General features: G+C 37.8%; 1 protein-coding gene across 3 annotated transcripts in view; it reads left to right on the top strand.

The window, feature by feature from the left end:
- The first annotated feature begins 1,596 nt into the window (after positions 1 to 1,596).
- The window catches only part of LOC117290879 (fibropellin-1-like), a 44,590-nt gene continuing 28,967 nt past the window's right edge, over positions 1,597 to 17,219 (top strand). The window contains exons 1-11 of one of the 3 annotated variants that reach the window (XM_033772440.1): positions 1,597 to 2,311; positions 5,292 to 5,358; positions 5,856 to 5,981; positions 10,087 to 10,227; positions 11,044 to 11,187; positions 11,390 to 11,506; positions 12,499 to 12,609; positions 13,071 to 13,202; positions 14,881 to 15,006; positions 15,667 to 15,789; positions 16,745 to 16,873. In XM_033772440.1, the coding sequence (XP_033628331.1) occupies positions 5,298 to 5,358; positions 5,856 to 5,981; positions 10,087 to 10,227; positions 11,044 to 11,187; positions 11,390 to 11,506; positions 12,499 to 12,609; positions 13,071 to 13,202; positions 14,881 to 15,006; positions 15,667 to 15,789; positions 16,745 to 16,873 (1,210 nt within the window). In that variant the 5' untranslated portion in view covers positions 1,597 to 2,311; positions 5,292 to 5,297. The remainder of the gene's footprint in view (positions 2,312 to 5,291; positions 5,359 to 5,855; positions 5,982 to 10,086; positions 10,228 to 11,043; positions 11,188 to 11,389; positions 11,507 to 12,498; positions 12,610 to 13,070; positions 13,203 to 14,880; positions 15,007 to 15,666; positions 15,790 to 16,744; positions 16,874 to 17,219) is intronic. The other 2 variants (XM_033772447.1, XM_033772454.1) reach the window with 2 other exon arrangements.

Below are 17,219 nucleotides of genomic sequence, written 5' to 3'. Positions count from 1 at the left end.
GCCCCAATATCCAATAAAAACTGGTTTATTGATGTTCAAATTTCTAAAATGTATTACACAACATTGTAAAAATCATTGGTTGTTGAGGCATTGTAGGTGAAGTATCAATATATTTAGTTTGCGGTAACACCATGTGGATTTATGCTTTCCCCTCTGACATTTAAATCATATTCACGAAAATTGTATCGGAAAAACTTTTAAAAATACAACTGCTGAATTCAGTTACTTGCAATAGCGTTAAGGACAATGTGTTTATGTGCATGTTTTCCCCTAATTTCTCCTGACGCATACGGTTTATCTTAGCAAAACGAATGTAACTATTTGGTCAGCTCTACCAATCATACACAATACCTTTAATATATAAGCATTCACAATCTTATTTGGAGTACAAGTTGTAAGATCGAAAATTGTTTATGCAGTTTGTTTTCGCTAGTGATAGTATAGATCTATTCCAAAAAGCGCGCGCCTTAAAACACAAACACCACAAAAACAAACAAAAAGCAAGAATTTAATGCCTTATCGTCATTCACTGTTTTCTGAAAATTGAGCCAAGCCTTTTTAATGAATCTTTCACAGATTATTCTTAAGGTATATTTCTTGAAGACTGTGCGACTGAAATACTAATAAAACATATTAGACATCCTCTTTTATAAGGTAGAAATCTACGCATATCAGTATACGCAACTACAAATTGCCACAGTACGCATACACGTTATGCACTGTTGCTTAATTGCCCATGTGTAATCCATACCCATCATTTTCTAATTACTGCATGAATTTCCTTTCTCTATCAATTTCTGTTTGTTGTAACAAACAAACCACAATGTTGGTATACTCATTGTCACAGTATTCAGCAGTAGCACAAATAGTGACCGGAAGATTTGTATGTAATGTTATCAAATCGCTGAAGTGTACGGCTTTTTATCAACGTTCCCATTATATATTTGGTTTGCGGTAACACCATGTGTGTATCTACTTGCCAGGTAGAGTTTGTTCCTAAGAACTGTATCCAAGTGTGTAATCAATATAACGGTACATTGCAACTCTAAAATAAAATATGTGAACCGTCTAGAACCATTGTGGGTGTACTCTAATGATCAACCGATTTATTTAATTTTATTTGTATGTTTTTTAATTGGTTCTAAATGTTTAAATTTTTCAAAACACACTGATTTCAACTAATAATCGAATTTTCGGGGAGGATCACAGAACAAGTGTGTTACTTTATAATGAAGGGGTTTGACTATAATTCTTATAAGAGGTGTAAGTTATTGTGAATAATTCATGAGCGATTAGTTGTTGTTGTTGTCGTTAAGGGTGGATTTTTTGGAGTTTTAGCACCTCATTGAAACATGGGGGTTGTAATTGTGAACTTCGGATGTCAACCACAAAAAGCCCTTCAAAACGAGTGAATTTCTTTACACAAATCTTATTTTCTATCCTTGACCAGGCCAGTGCCAAGGACGAACCAAGACCTCTTGGAATTCCTCCCGAGATCCGTTCTGATCTCCGACCCCCCCCCCAAGAAAATAGTAAAAATCAAACAAACAAACCAATTTTTGTATATCCACTTATAAATGCACTTGACCATCTTTACTTTAGCCTCGTCCCCGGCTTCAGAATAGTCTCCGCTACAAACAAGTTGCATCATGGTCACGCCACCCCACGGGTTGGTGCGTGTTTCCGCTCCCCCCTCATTTCTGCTGTCGGCTCCAACGAAGTAGATCTACATTGTCTGCATTGGCTTTTGAAACTGGTAGTTGTTTCTTTACATTTGCATGTAGCGTGTTTACATTTACAAGCAACTAATCTGTATTTACTGTAAGGGCAACTTTGGAGTGACGTCACCCCGTTCAGGTGGGGCCCTTTATTCAGCCTGTCACCCACAACCCATATTTGGGAACCATCCTTTGTTACCCCCACAGTCCGTCCAAGAATACCGTTATCGCACTGATATGCAAAACACAATCGTCTTTGTTAGGCCGCATAGCTAGAGGCACTGGCCCGTGAAAGCAAAAGTACATGCCAATGCATTTGTGTCTGCGCACGTATGATCGTTCTCCATTATTATTGTTCGATTTGCCATCGAGTGATTCATAGAGTGCTCATACAGGGTGTTTCATTTTAGACTGACGAAGTATTTACGCAACTTCAAGGAGTACGAGTTACAGAATCAATTTGGAATATTCCCACTTGCTGGAACATTTGTTATCAGCTGGTCTGATAGAACTAACTTTATTAACAACGTTAGTTACATCTCTCTGGAACTGTACAGGGAAAAGGAAAATATATTATTGGAAACAGTACACAGGTAAGCGATCATTGTTACCCATGCATTTTCTTTGTGAACTTGATTTTGTAGTGCTAACAGATACTGGTGCCACAGAAGTTATCTACATTTCAAAATGTTTTTTTTTGTACCTGGAAGAGGGATTATTGCTTCAGAGTTTTAATTCGAATTTGAGAAGGTTAGGAGTGTACTCATCCTTCAATGGCTGTTAAAAAAGTAATACAAGCATGCATAAATACAAGACTTGGGCTTGACTTTCCATAAATTATTTCATATATTGATGTGGTACCCGCTGCGAATGTGGATTTTTGTCAAATGACTCCGGAAAGTAGAGCCTATAAAGTATACACCGTGCTGGACGGGTTCCCGTATCCTGCCACCACTTTTTCATTCGTTATGATATAAAACAGACCCAATTAAATAACTAAAATGAGATGTTCTTTTTTGTAAAAAAAAAATAATGAAGAAAGTGGTGGCAAGATCCAAAAGACACACAAAAAACCTTATCGCTTGTTTGAGATTATTTGTACAAAAAATCAATTGTTACAAACAAGATAAAGTAACAAACGAGCATTACCAATAAAACAGTTTTTTTCAAAGATAAGTTCTTAATCTTGCTTTTTTAAGGGGAAACATTTTATTTCTACGCATATTATATCAAATTTAGACCAAGTATCTAGCGATTTCATTTCTAAAGATGGTATGATTGGAAAAGTTTCCGTATGGCGCCACCACTTTTTCATTCGATATGAAATAATATAGTACATAGTTTACCTCAATGAGATATCCCTTTTTCTAAAAATGAGTGAAAAAGTGGTGGCGCCATACGGAAAGTTATCCAAATATATTGCTATATTTCAGCACAATGGTCAGTATATATTTTTTTTGCTGTTTCGAAGAAGTAAACGGACATTAAACAGAAATCCCAATTATCTCTCATTGTGTGTTGCAGTAGTACTTTTGTGAATCAATTCTTGTCATTCCTAAACTGAGTGTTATTGCACAATGTGTGGTTAGCTTTAATTCTGAAACACCTGGCACTATTTCCTGTGCAGTTCCGTTTTCGGCCTTTTTTCTCACATCATAAATTTAGAATTAAATTATGCATTTTGTGGTATCGTATAAGCTCTGAGCAATAACGATAGATACATGCATGTAAAGATCAACATAATACAGTAGTATCGGACCGTTGTGAAAGCAATGATCAACATTATTCCTAACAGTTTTCTATGCTAACAATAACTAGCGGTAGAGATAATAAGCAAAAGTTACAAATGGCTTGCTCTTTTTTGACTGTTGTTATCATCTTTGTCTGCTCGGGTTGAAATATGATTGTTTTTGTATTAAAAAAATGAAACAGAATAATTTATAATTATTTGAATGACAGTGCACGCTCTAGAGAATAAGGCACGAACCAAATTTGTTTTCTCTCAATTTTTTTTTGTTATAGTTAATGGCCTGACGCGTGTTTCAAGCAGTCTTTTCGAAAACAACTCTGCAAGGGTCGAAATGTCGGGCCATTAACTTTCTGTGTTAGCTATTAAAGGAACACGTTGCCTTGGATCGGTCGAGTTGGTCTTTGAAAAGCGTTTGTTATAATATGCATAAAAATGGGTAGAAAGATGCTGTAAAAGTAGAATACAATGATCCACACAAACATGCCTCGAAATTTCACGGTTTTCCTTTTACCTCGTCGACTAACACGGTCGGCCATTTATAGGAGTCAAATTTTGGACTCCCATAAATGGCCGACCGTGTTTGTTCGCACAGTAAAAGGAAAACCACATATGCATTTTATAACAAACGGTTACAAACGCTTTTTTATAGACCAACTCGTCCGATCCAAGGCAACGTGTTCCTTTAATGCATTGAGTTTCGGCACACATGATTTTGTTTTTTGCAATTCGGATTTGTTTAAGTCATTGTTCTATTTCAATTTTTAGACATTCAATACAAAAGCAAATTATATTTATAATGTTATATATATACATGTATAGGTTTCCCCGGCCAATTTAAACAAAAACCCATTCATGTTGACACCAGATTCATTCAATTTGAAAATGAATCCGTTAAGTCTGCATTTTACAGTCAAAAGGAGTAATTCAATTTCACCAGTTTAGCATTGTCGAAATAAGATCATTCTATTTCATTACACCGAAAGATTCATTTAATTTCTTAAAAGCCAGCAGTAACACTTTCAATTGGTCGTAAATTTCATTAAAAAAATGGCCGGGTAAAACCTACGTTAAAAGATTATGTTTTTCGTTGCCTAAATATCATAAAATACTGAGATAAAGTGTCTTCAAAATCCAAATGATAGATGTCTATTAGGCCTATGCAGCAAACAAAGTTAGAATATTAAACAACGTTTCAGATCCGAAAGAATTTCTTCTCAAGATTCAGAATATATAGCCTACTGCTTATTTTGTTTTATTCAAAAGGTTGGTCTCTTTTGTTTTGGGGAGAACAGCTTTGGTTGATTTTGGCGCTATATAAATTCCCTCTGAGTGATTGATTGATTGACTGACTGACTGATTGATCGATTGACTTGAGATGAGCTGGAATTTTAAGTTTGAGAGAGTTTAGACAAACACAGATAAGGAAAATATATGACCGTTGTGTGTTAAGATGACATTAGTTGAGATGACATTAGTTGGAAAACACCCCGTGACTCACAAAAGCCGTCTTAACGAGGGAGGCCGAAGATCAATAGTAAATAGAGGCGTGGAAAAGTTAATATATCATTCGACAAAAGATAGTAGTTTTAAAATCCTTAATGGTACAAGAACCAGCATTGGGTACATGCCTGTACGGGCATCTTTCAATAAATTCATGTTGAACTTAGAGACAACCTTTGTCATTTGTTAGGCCCTATTGTAGCCCCATAAGAGAGCAAATTAAAGATGCCTTATTTTCAACCACCACCATTTTGTCTACACCCTTTCTCCAAACCATTGCTAACACACTAAACCTGTATTTATTTTCTCTTTCCCACATCCAGACAACAATGACGTACCTTCGGATTTTAGGCGTTCTTTTAGCCACCGTCATCGCACTCGCAGCAAATGGTAAGCTCGGTGATCCATTCAATTCAAATCAATAAACATTTATGTTCGGAATAAAATAGAAAGGTTTCAGAGGGTCGTTGACAAGCGGCTTCTGAATAGTGTGTGGGGAGGTAATAAGGTTGGTTTTAGAGGGTCTTGTGGCTACATGGGTACTAAAGTGTTGACACGTTTTTACAATTTTAACACTATTTGCATACAGAATGAAAACCTTATAAATATTGGATCATGAATGTGTAATCCTGCATGCGTGCCGGTGTCAGATGCAATTGTGTCCGCCATGCAATACTGTCCGCTCCGGACTCCCCTGCACATGCAATCGTGTCCGGGGCTATGCAAAAACCGTCATGTGTGTGTGTGTGTGTACCGCAAGCCAAACAAGCGCCCCCTAGAGTCTGTCCGGAAAAGGACTTTCTCAAAAATGTTTGTGTCAAAAGTTTGACATATTATTTTTTTTGAGCGCGTGTGTAATTCTTGCTTACTTTTCTCATTTGTTACAGCCGATGCTTACTGTTCACCAGATCCATGCCTTAATGGAGGAACTTGCTACACAGGAGCCAGTTCCTATATTTGTATATGTCCAAGCAAGTACTCCGGAGATCATTGTGAAACATTTGAAGATGACAGTGAGTAAAGACGAACAAATCGGGCTTAGAGGCTTTTGCCGCGATGTCATTTTCAGCAAGCCAAGATGGCAAGCACTGCAATAATAATAGATATGGCCCCAATTTCATAGAGCTTCTAAGCACAAAAATTTGCTAAGCAAATATCCCCGATAAAAACAGGATTACCAGCCAAATTTCCATTTGTTGCATAGTGCTTGTTACTGGTACTCAGGCCAGCTTTTGTTTGCTTATCCTGAAAATCAGATGGAAATTTGGTTGGTAAACCTGTTTTTATCAAGGAAGAAATTTCATGCTGAGCAAATTTTTGTGCTTAGCAGCTCTATGAAATTGGGCCCTGTGCAGACAAAGACCACAAAATTGTTAGGGAAATATTCAGTGCCACGATCATAAAATAAGAATATGAACACCCTCTCCACAGAATGAAAAGATAACAACGCATCAATCGTTAACTAAATACGGTATATATCCTGGTGTCATCATGTGTTTTCAGTAGGATAACAGGAAAATTGTTCACAATCAAAAACTAATTTTGTTTTCTTCAAATCATCAAATCATTTAACAATAACCATTTCACTTCATGGTGTGTTGAAATTTTTTAAGTTTTGGTTTTACGTTGCGAGAGACAGTCCGCCATTAACAGTGCTTATGCATGCACGACATTATTGGAGCAACGTCATATGTTTTCACACCTTTCATTGGTTGGTATTTTATTGAATATTCAGAAGCTAGTATGGCGTGCAAAATAAATCAAATATATTATTCAATTACTACTTAACAAATTTAATTACATTTTTGTCCTAAGGCATTATGGCTAATATATTAGAATCCAGAGATATCATAAGGTATGAAAGTAAAACACCCCACCCCCCTTGATGCACTCACACTTCATAACAATCCTTTTCCCCCCATTTAAGACCAGTAATGTTTGATTTCCGGAGATAAGAAACCAATCTATGAAATTTTCTCTTTTATGTAGACTTAATATTTATTACGCTTACCGGAATTTATTAAAGTATACAGTAAATCAACAACAAAAAATTGTTGTAATTTTCACTTAAAATATTTTAATATTTTCCCCACATTTGCACACCATAGAATCCCAAATAGTAACCACCTCACGTGATCCATCTAGTGACTAAAGCAGAATGAAACTCAATCTAGCAGATAGTAATTTTGTTTTGAACTTTCGAGGTTGTATGATGTTTCTTTGACTCATTTGAATGTTGGCATAATAATGCACTAGTGATTAGTACAAAAAATCAATCATTTTATAAATATTTGAGCATAACCAACGATAGGAAACTTTATTCTCAGCATGATTAAGCCTGATGAAAATACGGACAGTGAGTAAACTGCATAGCTTCTGTCACCGGTGCAGCTTGCACAATTTCTTGGTAAACGGGAATCAAAGTTGGGGACCGAAAACATATGAGGGTCGATAACGTATGACGCTACGATAATATTATTCAATCAATTCATTCAATAAGGTTTATCGTGTTTCAGAACCGCAATGCTTTGTGGGAAGGCATATGGAGCAGTTTGCTATGCGATGTATGTAATTTTTGTCGTGCATAGCCTATACGCATAGCCTATATCTTTGTGTTTGTGTGTGTGTGTTTGATATTTTGTTTGCTATTGGCGATAAACCTTTTATTGTTAAAAAGTCAGCCCAACTTTTTTGTGTGGCCGACTCTGATGTCCCTCAATTACTTAGTTTCCTTTCCCTTTTAAAGGCAGTGGACACTAAATTACTCAAAATAATTATTAGCTTAAAACCTTTCTTGGTGATGAGTAATGGGGAGAGGTTGATGGTATAAAACATTGTGAGAAACGGCTCCCTCTGTAGTGCCATAGTTTTCGAGAAAGAAGTAATTTTCCACAAATTTGATTTTGAGACCTCAAGTTTAGAACTTGAGGTCTCGAAATCAATTATCTAAATGCACACAACTTCGTGAGACAAGGGTATTTTTTCTTTCATTATTATCTCGCAACTTCGATGACCGATTGAGCTCAAATTTTCACAGGTTTGTTATTTTAGGCATAGGCCTATGTTGAGATACACCAACTGTGAAGGCTAGTCTTTGACAATTACCAATAGTGTCCACTGCCTTTAAGTCGCAAGGTGAAGAAGAAAAAAGTAGTTGATGGAATTTGAGTTGTACACCAATTAGTATTGCACACGCTGTACCGCCAAAACCATTTTTTAATTGGTATGATGACCTCAACTGCTTTACAATAAACAGTAGGCCCTAAATAATGAGGAAAACTCTTAATCAAAACATTGCCAAAGATTTAGAGTCTTTTTGAGTATTGTGCTCAACAATGAGTAACTTGTGAAAGGTCACGTCATTCATGAAGCTTGTGGCTCGACGACTCCCTAATGTGTGAAATCCAAGTGTGCAAGGTTGATCCAAGGTTAATCCAAGTGTGCAAGGTTGAAATCTAACTGCGCAGGCAGCATGGTATACTTTTAATTATTAAACTTTATAAAGAAACATTACAGAATAGACTCATTGCACTCTGTGCGTCACGTGACCTGTTTTAAAAACAAACTCGGCGCACTGCATTAAACATGCGTTAAAAAGACATGAGTACCGTTGCAATTTTATTTTGTCAATAAAGACTCAATTCTCAAAATCACTGAAGAATATTCTGTGTTTGGGATGGTAGGCCTTTTTGAAACGATTTGGTTCTTACCATAAAATCCGCAGCATAGAAACTCAACATTTCATAATTGAAACCTTCTTGAAGTCTAAGTCTTTTAACAGGACAAGAGACTGAGTCAAAGATCCTTGGTAGTATTGACCATCGTTTTGATTGCCTACACTTAAAGGCACTGGCATTGTGAGAAACGGCTCCCTGACTGAAGTAACGTAGTTGTTGAAAAATTTCTCACTCAAAATATTAAAAGACTTCGGGCCTGAAACCTCTTATGTTGCAGCTGAAAGCAAACAATTTGTGCAACAAGGGTGTTTTTCTTCCATTATTCTCCTGCAACTTCCAATGACCAATTGAGCCTTCATTTTCACAGTTTCGTTATTTTATGCATGTTGGAATACATCAAGTGAGAATACTAGTCTTTGACAATGACCAACGCCTTCAAAGGTGTCACGTGCCTTTAAAAATCATGTGTAGAAGAAAATAAATAAAAAGTGTTTTGCTCAATTGTTTAAAGAGAACCTTCCATCCTTTATCATTTTATAACAAGATTAGGCCTAATATTCAAGGAGTTTACACCCTCAACAAAAGTTCAAAACAGGCTAGTCCTAGGAGGAACGGGGGAGTCCAACATGGTCTAGGTTTAGGCCTACAAGATATTAATTACTCAGGAATGCAAATTTCCTATCGATGTTTAAAGCCATTCCACTTTCAGCACAGAAAAACAAAAAAGTTCACAGATTTACAAATAACTTACAGGGTATACAGAAGGTACTGGTGAAAGACTTTTCTTGAAATGTTATTCCTTGAAGTGCTTTACTTTTCGAAAAATCATTAAAACAATTATCAATTCTCGTTGTCGAGAATTACGGATTTATTTTAAACACATGTCATGACACGGCGAAACGTGCAGAAACAAGGTTGGGTTTTCCCGTTATTTTCTCCCGACTTGAGGTCTTGAAATAAAACTTGTAAAAATTACTTCTTTCTTGAAAACTACCTGAAATTTACTTCAGAGGGAGCCGTTTCTCACAATGTTTTATACTACCAACCTCTCCCCATTACGCGTAACCAAGTAGGTTTTTATGCTAATAATTATTTTGAGTAATTACCAAGTGTCCACTGCCTTTAATGCTACATGAAATGCGAAATGTGGACCTGAGACCAAAGTAAGTCCACATAATCTAGGGAATTGAAACACTTTGTGGACTTACATTTTCAACTTATTCTCAGTATTAAAGAATACGATTATAATACATCTATAGGAATGTCCAGTCACACAGTGACTGCAACACAGATGTGTGCGTGGGTGTGTGTATGCCCTTGGAATCATTGTCTGAGCGATAACTCAAGAATATCTTAGCATATCAACTATACTATACTATACTATATTATGACACCCCTTACAAATATTCTGCCTTTTCATTGGTTTCCCCCCTCTGTTTAGTGCTAGTTCCATGCTATCCAAACCCCTGTGCCAATGGAGCGACGTGTTTCACAGGACCACTGGGTGCTTATTACTGCTCTTGCCCGCCTGATTTCGATGGAACACGGTGTGAACGATCCTCACAATATGATTCTAGCTCTCGTAAGTTTAGAAAAAATGTTTGTCTTTCTTTTCATTTGTTCCTTTCTTTTGAAGGTCTGTATTTAGGAATTTCTATAAGAGTTGGTTAGTGACCCCTGTTGTTACACACATTTTTTTAACAAAAGTTTGCCTAATATCACAAGGCTGACAGCTATCGACCCCAAACCAACTGCCAGCAGGGCCATTTTGCTTCCTACTTCTGGAGCTGTACTGGGTTACCCCTTCACAGTCCATAAGGATAGGCATGAGTAATATTTACTAGGAGCCTGGCTGGCGGAGTTAAATGCACTACCTTCCCAACTTTGTTTTACAAAGCAATTATGGTTAGGTGCCTTGCTCATGGGCATAAGTGTCATGACCGGGATTCAAACTCACACTCGGCTGAATACAACACCAGAGCTTGGGTGACCAAAGCACGCCATGTCTGCTCATGGTTTGTCAATTTAAGTTTATGGAATAGAAATATCAGGTGGGTGTTTTAAAAAAAAAAAGGAATACACATTTAAAGTTAATTATGGGAATCAAACTCCCAAGACAGCATATACTACCACAAAGTCATTTTATGATTACTAAAAAGCTTGCTTTTATAACAATACCCAGAGGAATATTTTTAATTGAAATCCTCTTGGTCATTTACAAATTGCTTATGCAAACATTGACAAAAGTCAACCACATAATTTGTAGGGATTTATTTTTTATACTTGAGTTTTTAAATGAAATTCTTTGAGGCGTCGAGTTGAGTTCTCTTGTGAATGGCTTGTCTGTTTTACTCAACTGTGTTCTGTGTTTTGTTTTTTGATCTTTTATTTCATTTAGCTTCCTGTACTGCAAGCACGTGCTCCAACGGTGGCTTATGTTACACCGGTCCGAGGGGTTCATTTTTCTGTTCTTGCCCGACCAGTTTCATCGGAACACACTGTGAAACCCCAGCCCCACCAGATACAGTTACTCCATCCACTGGTAAAAAAGTTGTTTTTATTATTTGCTTTTGCTTTTAATTTGCGTCCACAATGTTGGCAAACAGTGTTGGAGCTACAACAGAAACCTCCTGGGCTTAGGCATTGAACCTGAGGACGAGATTTTTCTCGCTGTAGCCTGTAAAATTGTGATAATCGTAACTCTTGAGCTTTTGTTTGAACATTTTTTGTCTCTTGTTGAAAAGTTTCAGATTTTTGTTTCTCGAGCCCCTGTACAAATGGTGGGACGTGCTTCACCGGCCAGTCATCTTTTGTTTGTATTTGTCCATCGCGGTTCACTGGACAGCTGTGTCAGACTTTGGGTAAGTTTTGAGAATACCTTGGTAAAGATTTCAAAGTACATTTCACCCCTACTCCTTAGACTCTGGTAATGTATTCCCTCAGTCTCCTCTAGGTTCCCTAGTGCTTTTTAACAACTGATTCAGCTCTGGGAGCACCCACTCCCAGTAATAGTCCCAGCACCAACCTACCAAGTCCTCGAGCCTGTCCCCTTCCCGCTGAGCCTAACTACCAATTTATTACTTTGGCCAACATCCTCCTTAAGTCAATCACAGCATACTGATAAAAAAACATTGATAAATTTCTCAGCACCACCACTACTTAAAAGAGATTTTACACATGACGTCACCTCTAGTAACGTAACTTGCAAAGTCTCTATTCTGTATACTGCCCTCTCTTGGTTGTTATTGTTTAGTGTTATTGTTGTTTACAAGATGGCTGCTGTTGAGCTCAGTCACGTACTAATAAATAAAGCTAGTTCAGGAGTGCGTTTTTGGCGACCCCAACCATAAACATTGGTTATTGGTTAAGCGTTTTCACGTGTTCGGTTGAGCACGGTGACGATGCTGTTCAGACCAACCGGTAACCGACTTGTTCGAGTTGGTTGGGCTTTGGTTGGGGTCGCCAAAACGCACTCCAGTTCAGTAAGGAAATATTTCAACGACTGGTTATTTATATAACATCACCCCAAACCTCACCTGTTTATACTCCCACCATGCAAAGTTTCAAATCCTACGTATTTGTAAATTAGAATTGTCGTTGCCATACATTTTTAAACCAGGCTGTTGAATGGTGTTTGAAGCTTTGCATGGTGTGGAGAATAAGAGTAACTATAAATAAATATAATATAAATATGAACAGTAAACTTCAGATGTGGTGGCTCTGAAAAGAACTGATTTGGTCTGGACGTTTCGAACAGTATACTCTGCTCATCTTCAGGCTGTTGAAATTTAATGTTTAAACACAAGATGACAAAATTGTACTCATAAACTTTATTGTATACTTTTTGTTGCAGTGTCGTGTAGTGATAACCCATGTATGAATGATGGCACATGTTATACAGGACAGACAGGATTCCTCTGTTCCTGCACAAATGACTTCACTGGAGAAATCTGCGAAAATTACAGTAAGTACCCCCCTCTCCACCCCAACCACAAAAAAAAATGTTTTTCATTTTGGTTTTCGTAACATTAAACAAAATGCTACCATTTCAAAAGTTCATATAGTTCAACAGGTCTACAAATTATAAGCTTCACCTGTTTTGCTATTTTGAATGTGATTGATAAATGTTTTGAAAACATAATTTGTTACGGTTTTGAGATAGTATTGCCTTCCCTTCTGACCTCGCAATCTAGCATTCCCTTGCAGATTTTGCAAAGAAACTTTGCAAATACACATTTTTTCCCAAGATGTACAATCCTATGTATATTTTCTACCGAGAAAGATTAATGGAATAGTATTGGACCAATGACGCGGGCAATTATATAAAGCGCATTGACACGTTCCTGTAAAAATGCACTTTAGAAGAACTTGTTTATAATAAAAAAAAACGATTAAGCTTCTAATGACTGTCCCCCTTATGTTTAGTCCATACTCAGGGCTGCCCCAAGGACTCTTGCCTGAATGGGGCAACTTGTTATCTCAGCTCTTCTGCAGATAGGTCTATCTGCAGCTGTACCCCTGGGTTCATTGGCTCTCAGTGTGAACAGCACATTGATGGTTAGTACACATGTCGGTCTTTGTCCTTCCCAGTGCTTCAGTAGAGCAAGCTAGTCAAAACATTGAGACCATTTCAAGAACTAACTCCATGGTAGTGCAGTTAGTTACGATCCTATAAGCTAAAGTAGTAGTCCCATCCAATTTTCCGCGTGGGTAGTAGTTTAAAAGCAGGACAGTTCTTTTCAGAACTGCAAAGTCTCCTGAAAATCTGATAAATCTCTGCGGTAGTGAATAAAGAACAAACTCTACCTTGCCAGTAGATACACACATGGTGTTACCGCATATTCTTTAAAGGATTTGGGTACTTTTTGTAACACAAAACATAATGTCCACAGATTTACATTAAACTTACACCGTTTGAAGATAATGACAGTAGAAAGCATTGCTGAGGTGCTGTAGTTTTTGAGAAATGAGTCAAACAATGTCATGAAAATACGTTTTTACATGCTGAAATAATTTTCGTCTCATGATCACTCAGATGAAAATTATTTTCATGACATTTCTCAAAAACTACAGCACCTCAGCAAGTAATGTTTTCAGGGAAGCTTTCTACTATCATTATCTGCAAACTGTGTAAGTTTAGTGTAAATCTGTGGACATTGTGTTTGGTTTGTCCTACAAAAAGTACATATACCGTTTAAAACACTAATCTTTTATGAGAGATCATCTAACATCACAAGCCCTGGATGATCCCGTGAAGGTGAGTAAACAGAGGCATATCACTAAACTGATTTAGGGTATCGACCCAATGAACTGCCACCAGGGCCACGTTGCCACCTACCCCAGAGGCTGCAACAGGGTTACCCCTCTTGGTATGGGTGTATCGTCCACTAGGAGCGTAGCTGGTAGAATAGAATGCACTACCCTTCAAACTTTGTGTATTTATGATTAAGCGCCTTACTTTAAGGGCACAAGTTGCAGAAGAGAGTGTCACGGCCGAGTGGTTAAGAGCATCGAATTCAAGTTCTGGTGCTAATTCACCGGAGTGTGGGTTCGAATCCCGGTCGTGACACTTGTGTCCTTGAGCAAGATACTTTACTATAATTGCTTCTCTTCACCCAGGGGTATAAATGGGTACCTGCGAGGGTAGAGGTTGGTATTGTGAATGAAAAGCTTTCAGAACGCCACGGCAGCTCGGGGCTGTATACTCCCTAATGGGAGCTGAGAAAGATTAAAGGGATGTTTATTGGCCCAATGACTAATGTAAAGCGCATTGATACAAATTATTGTGAAATGCGCTATATAAGAATTTGTTATTATTATTATTATTATTAAGAGATTGGTTTTTGAATTTTGAGAAAGAAGTGTACTTAAATACTCAACAGAAATGAAAGATGTTTATACCAGACCAAATGTCAACATCTGAACAAAAGCAACAGTTGTGAGTTTACTGGCCTGGGCTCGATTTGACAAAGCAATAAAATCCATCGTAAATAAAATCCAGACAAGGTGTCAGTATCACCATAGTGATTTGTAATGTGACATCACACTTGACTAAACAACTACAATTGATTTGCAGTTAAGATCAATCTTGGCTCTTTGTGAATCGGCCCCTGATGCCATGGGCCTGTTGGTCAGTTTGAATTTCAAGCCCTGTTGAGGTGTACGAGCAAAGATGGAATGTCCTATGAAGGAATAGTTACTCATGTCTTTGTTTTCGGTTTCTTTTCATTCACAGTGAACAGTTGCTTCAACGTGGAATGCCAAAATGGTGGCTTGTGTGTGCAAGCCGCGGATGATGCTACCAACACAGAGTGTTTATGTACTGAAGAGTTTTACGGCCCTAGATGTGAACATGTTCACGGTGAGGAAGGATTTTAAAAGACTTTACCCTCTGGCAATGTTTGATCAAACTACAGCCATACTTCAAGGAGCTGCATTTACAGATTTATTTTTTAAAATATATTCGAATTATCTGCTGAACACAAAACTTGAGAAAATAGAATTACCTGTAGTTGTTGCAAACTGCTTATTAACCTCAAGGACCTATGGTAAAAATGCAAGAATTTGTTAACGGCCTGACGTTTGACCCTTGTAGTGTCTTTCGTCAGAGCTCAATGGCAACACAAATACACAAGGTGCTACGGCACATTCAGCAGCCACAACCAGGAACACCGGGGTGAACCCCTTCTCTTTTCGATAAGTGCACTGATTTCTTTTACATGCGTTACATAACACATGGGACCAACGGCTTAATGGCCAACCCGAAGAACAGAGCAATGGTTAGGGAGAGAGAGAAAGAGAGGGGGGGGGGGGGGGTTAGGGGCAGAAAGTTTTTTTTTTAACACAATGTTTTATACTATCAACAGCTCTCCATTGCTCGTTACCAAGTAAGTGTTTATGCTAACCATTATTTTGCGTACTTGCCAATAGTGTCCAGTGCCTTAAAGTTTTGAATTATTACCAAAGATGTACCCTCCTTATAAAGTAAAACAATTTTGCAAAATGTTGATTCCATCTTCAGATATTTGCACTTCGAGCAATCCTTGCTTGAGTGGTGGGACCTGCTACACCTCCAGTCAGAACAGCAGAGCCTTTGTGTGTTCTTGTCGTCACGGCTTCGAGGGTAACCTCTGTGAAACTTCAAGTAAGCTCCCTGTTTCTTGTTTTTTGTTGTCTCATCTTCTCAGACTTATCAGTTTAGGAATCAAACTTTCCCCTTTTTTAGTTCCATAAGAATGTATTTCTTAATAGTTCCATAGGAATATTTGTCTCCCTTTTATACCGCAAGCCCTTGTACGGCATTAAGCCATGCCCTTGGCAAAGCTTCACACTCACAAATTGAAACATAAAATTAATTCCCAAATGTGAACTAGCTGACCTGTTAAAACAAAACTCCCAAAAAGCTATTACTTTCTCATTTTTGTTTGGATATCCTTAATTTTTCCCAAAGTTTATTTTTGAAAGTATTTTTTTGTTGAAGTTGGCAAGTGACCAGTGGCATTGAGGCAATTGTATGTTTAGTCCTTGAAGTATCATGCCTCCATTTTAGTATAAGTGACAATTAATCAATTAATCAGTCAATCAATTAATCGATCATTCCTTTGGTAAGTTTACAGTGCCCTTCCAGAGCTTTTAGCTGCTTATGATCAGCGTAATGTTTATTGGGTTTGAGGCATTGCATGGTGAGAGGTAGCAATATATATTTGGTTTGCGGTTACACCATGTGTGGATCTACTTGCCAGGTAGAGTTTATTCTTCAGAGAACTGTATTTCTATTATGTTCGGGAGACTTCTCAGTTCTGAAAAGAACTGTCTTGCATTTTAACTCTGTCATGCATTTTAACTACTACTACCCGGGCGGAAGGTATCGAAAAATGGCTGGACTACCACTTTAACTTATATGATCAGAATTAACTGCACTACCACGGAGTCAGTTCTTGAATCGGTCTCAACGTTTGGCTGGACTACCACTTTAGCTTATATGATCAAAATTAACTGCACTACCACGGAGTCAGTTCTTCAATTGGTCTCAACATTTCGACTAGCGTCCTCTAGTCATCGTCAGTGTAATAATTTTTTCTTTCTTGTGGGCTATTTAGATCCATGTGCCAGTAATCCATGTCTGAACGATGGAGTTTGTACTAAACCATCTGATCCATCCGCTGATATGATACTGTGTCAGTGTCCCAATGGATACGTCGGAGTTCGTTGTGAAATAATCGACACTGGTAAGTCTCTTCCACATTATATTTCTCACTTGTCTTGGTTAATCTTAGGAAAGATGAAAAGTAAGTCGCTGTAAATGACAAAACTCCTGGTGGTAGTGCTGCTTAAAGGGTGGCTGCAGTGTTTTTTAAATTAATTTAAACGATTAAACATGACTTTTTAAAAAACGGTATTTTAAAAATGGTTTTCAAGAGATTAGGGGAACCCACCCCGCCCCTAAAAGGGAGCCTTCATTTGCATAAACATGACGTCATGTCGGTAACCCGAGCTGTCGGGCCGCCTGGCTGTGTGCATATAGAGACGTGTGCACTGTGTGGCCTGGTACCTAGGGGCTTGTAGTTAGGGACC

Source organism: Asterias rubens, chromosome 1, assembly GCF_902459465.1.
Source record: "Asterias rubens chromosome 1, eAstRub1.3, whole genome shotgun sequence".
Taxonomy (NCBI): domain Eukaryota; kingdom Metazoa; phylum Echinodermata; class Asteroidea; order Forcipulatida; family Asteriidae; genus Asterias; species Asterias rubens.
Note: the sequence above shows the minus strand (reverse complement) of the source record. Positions and strands in the feature narration are given on the sequence as shown.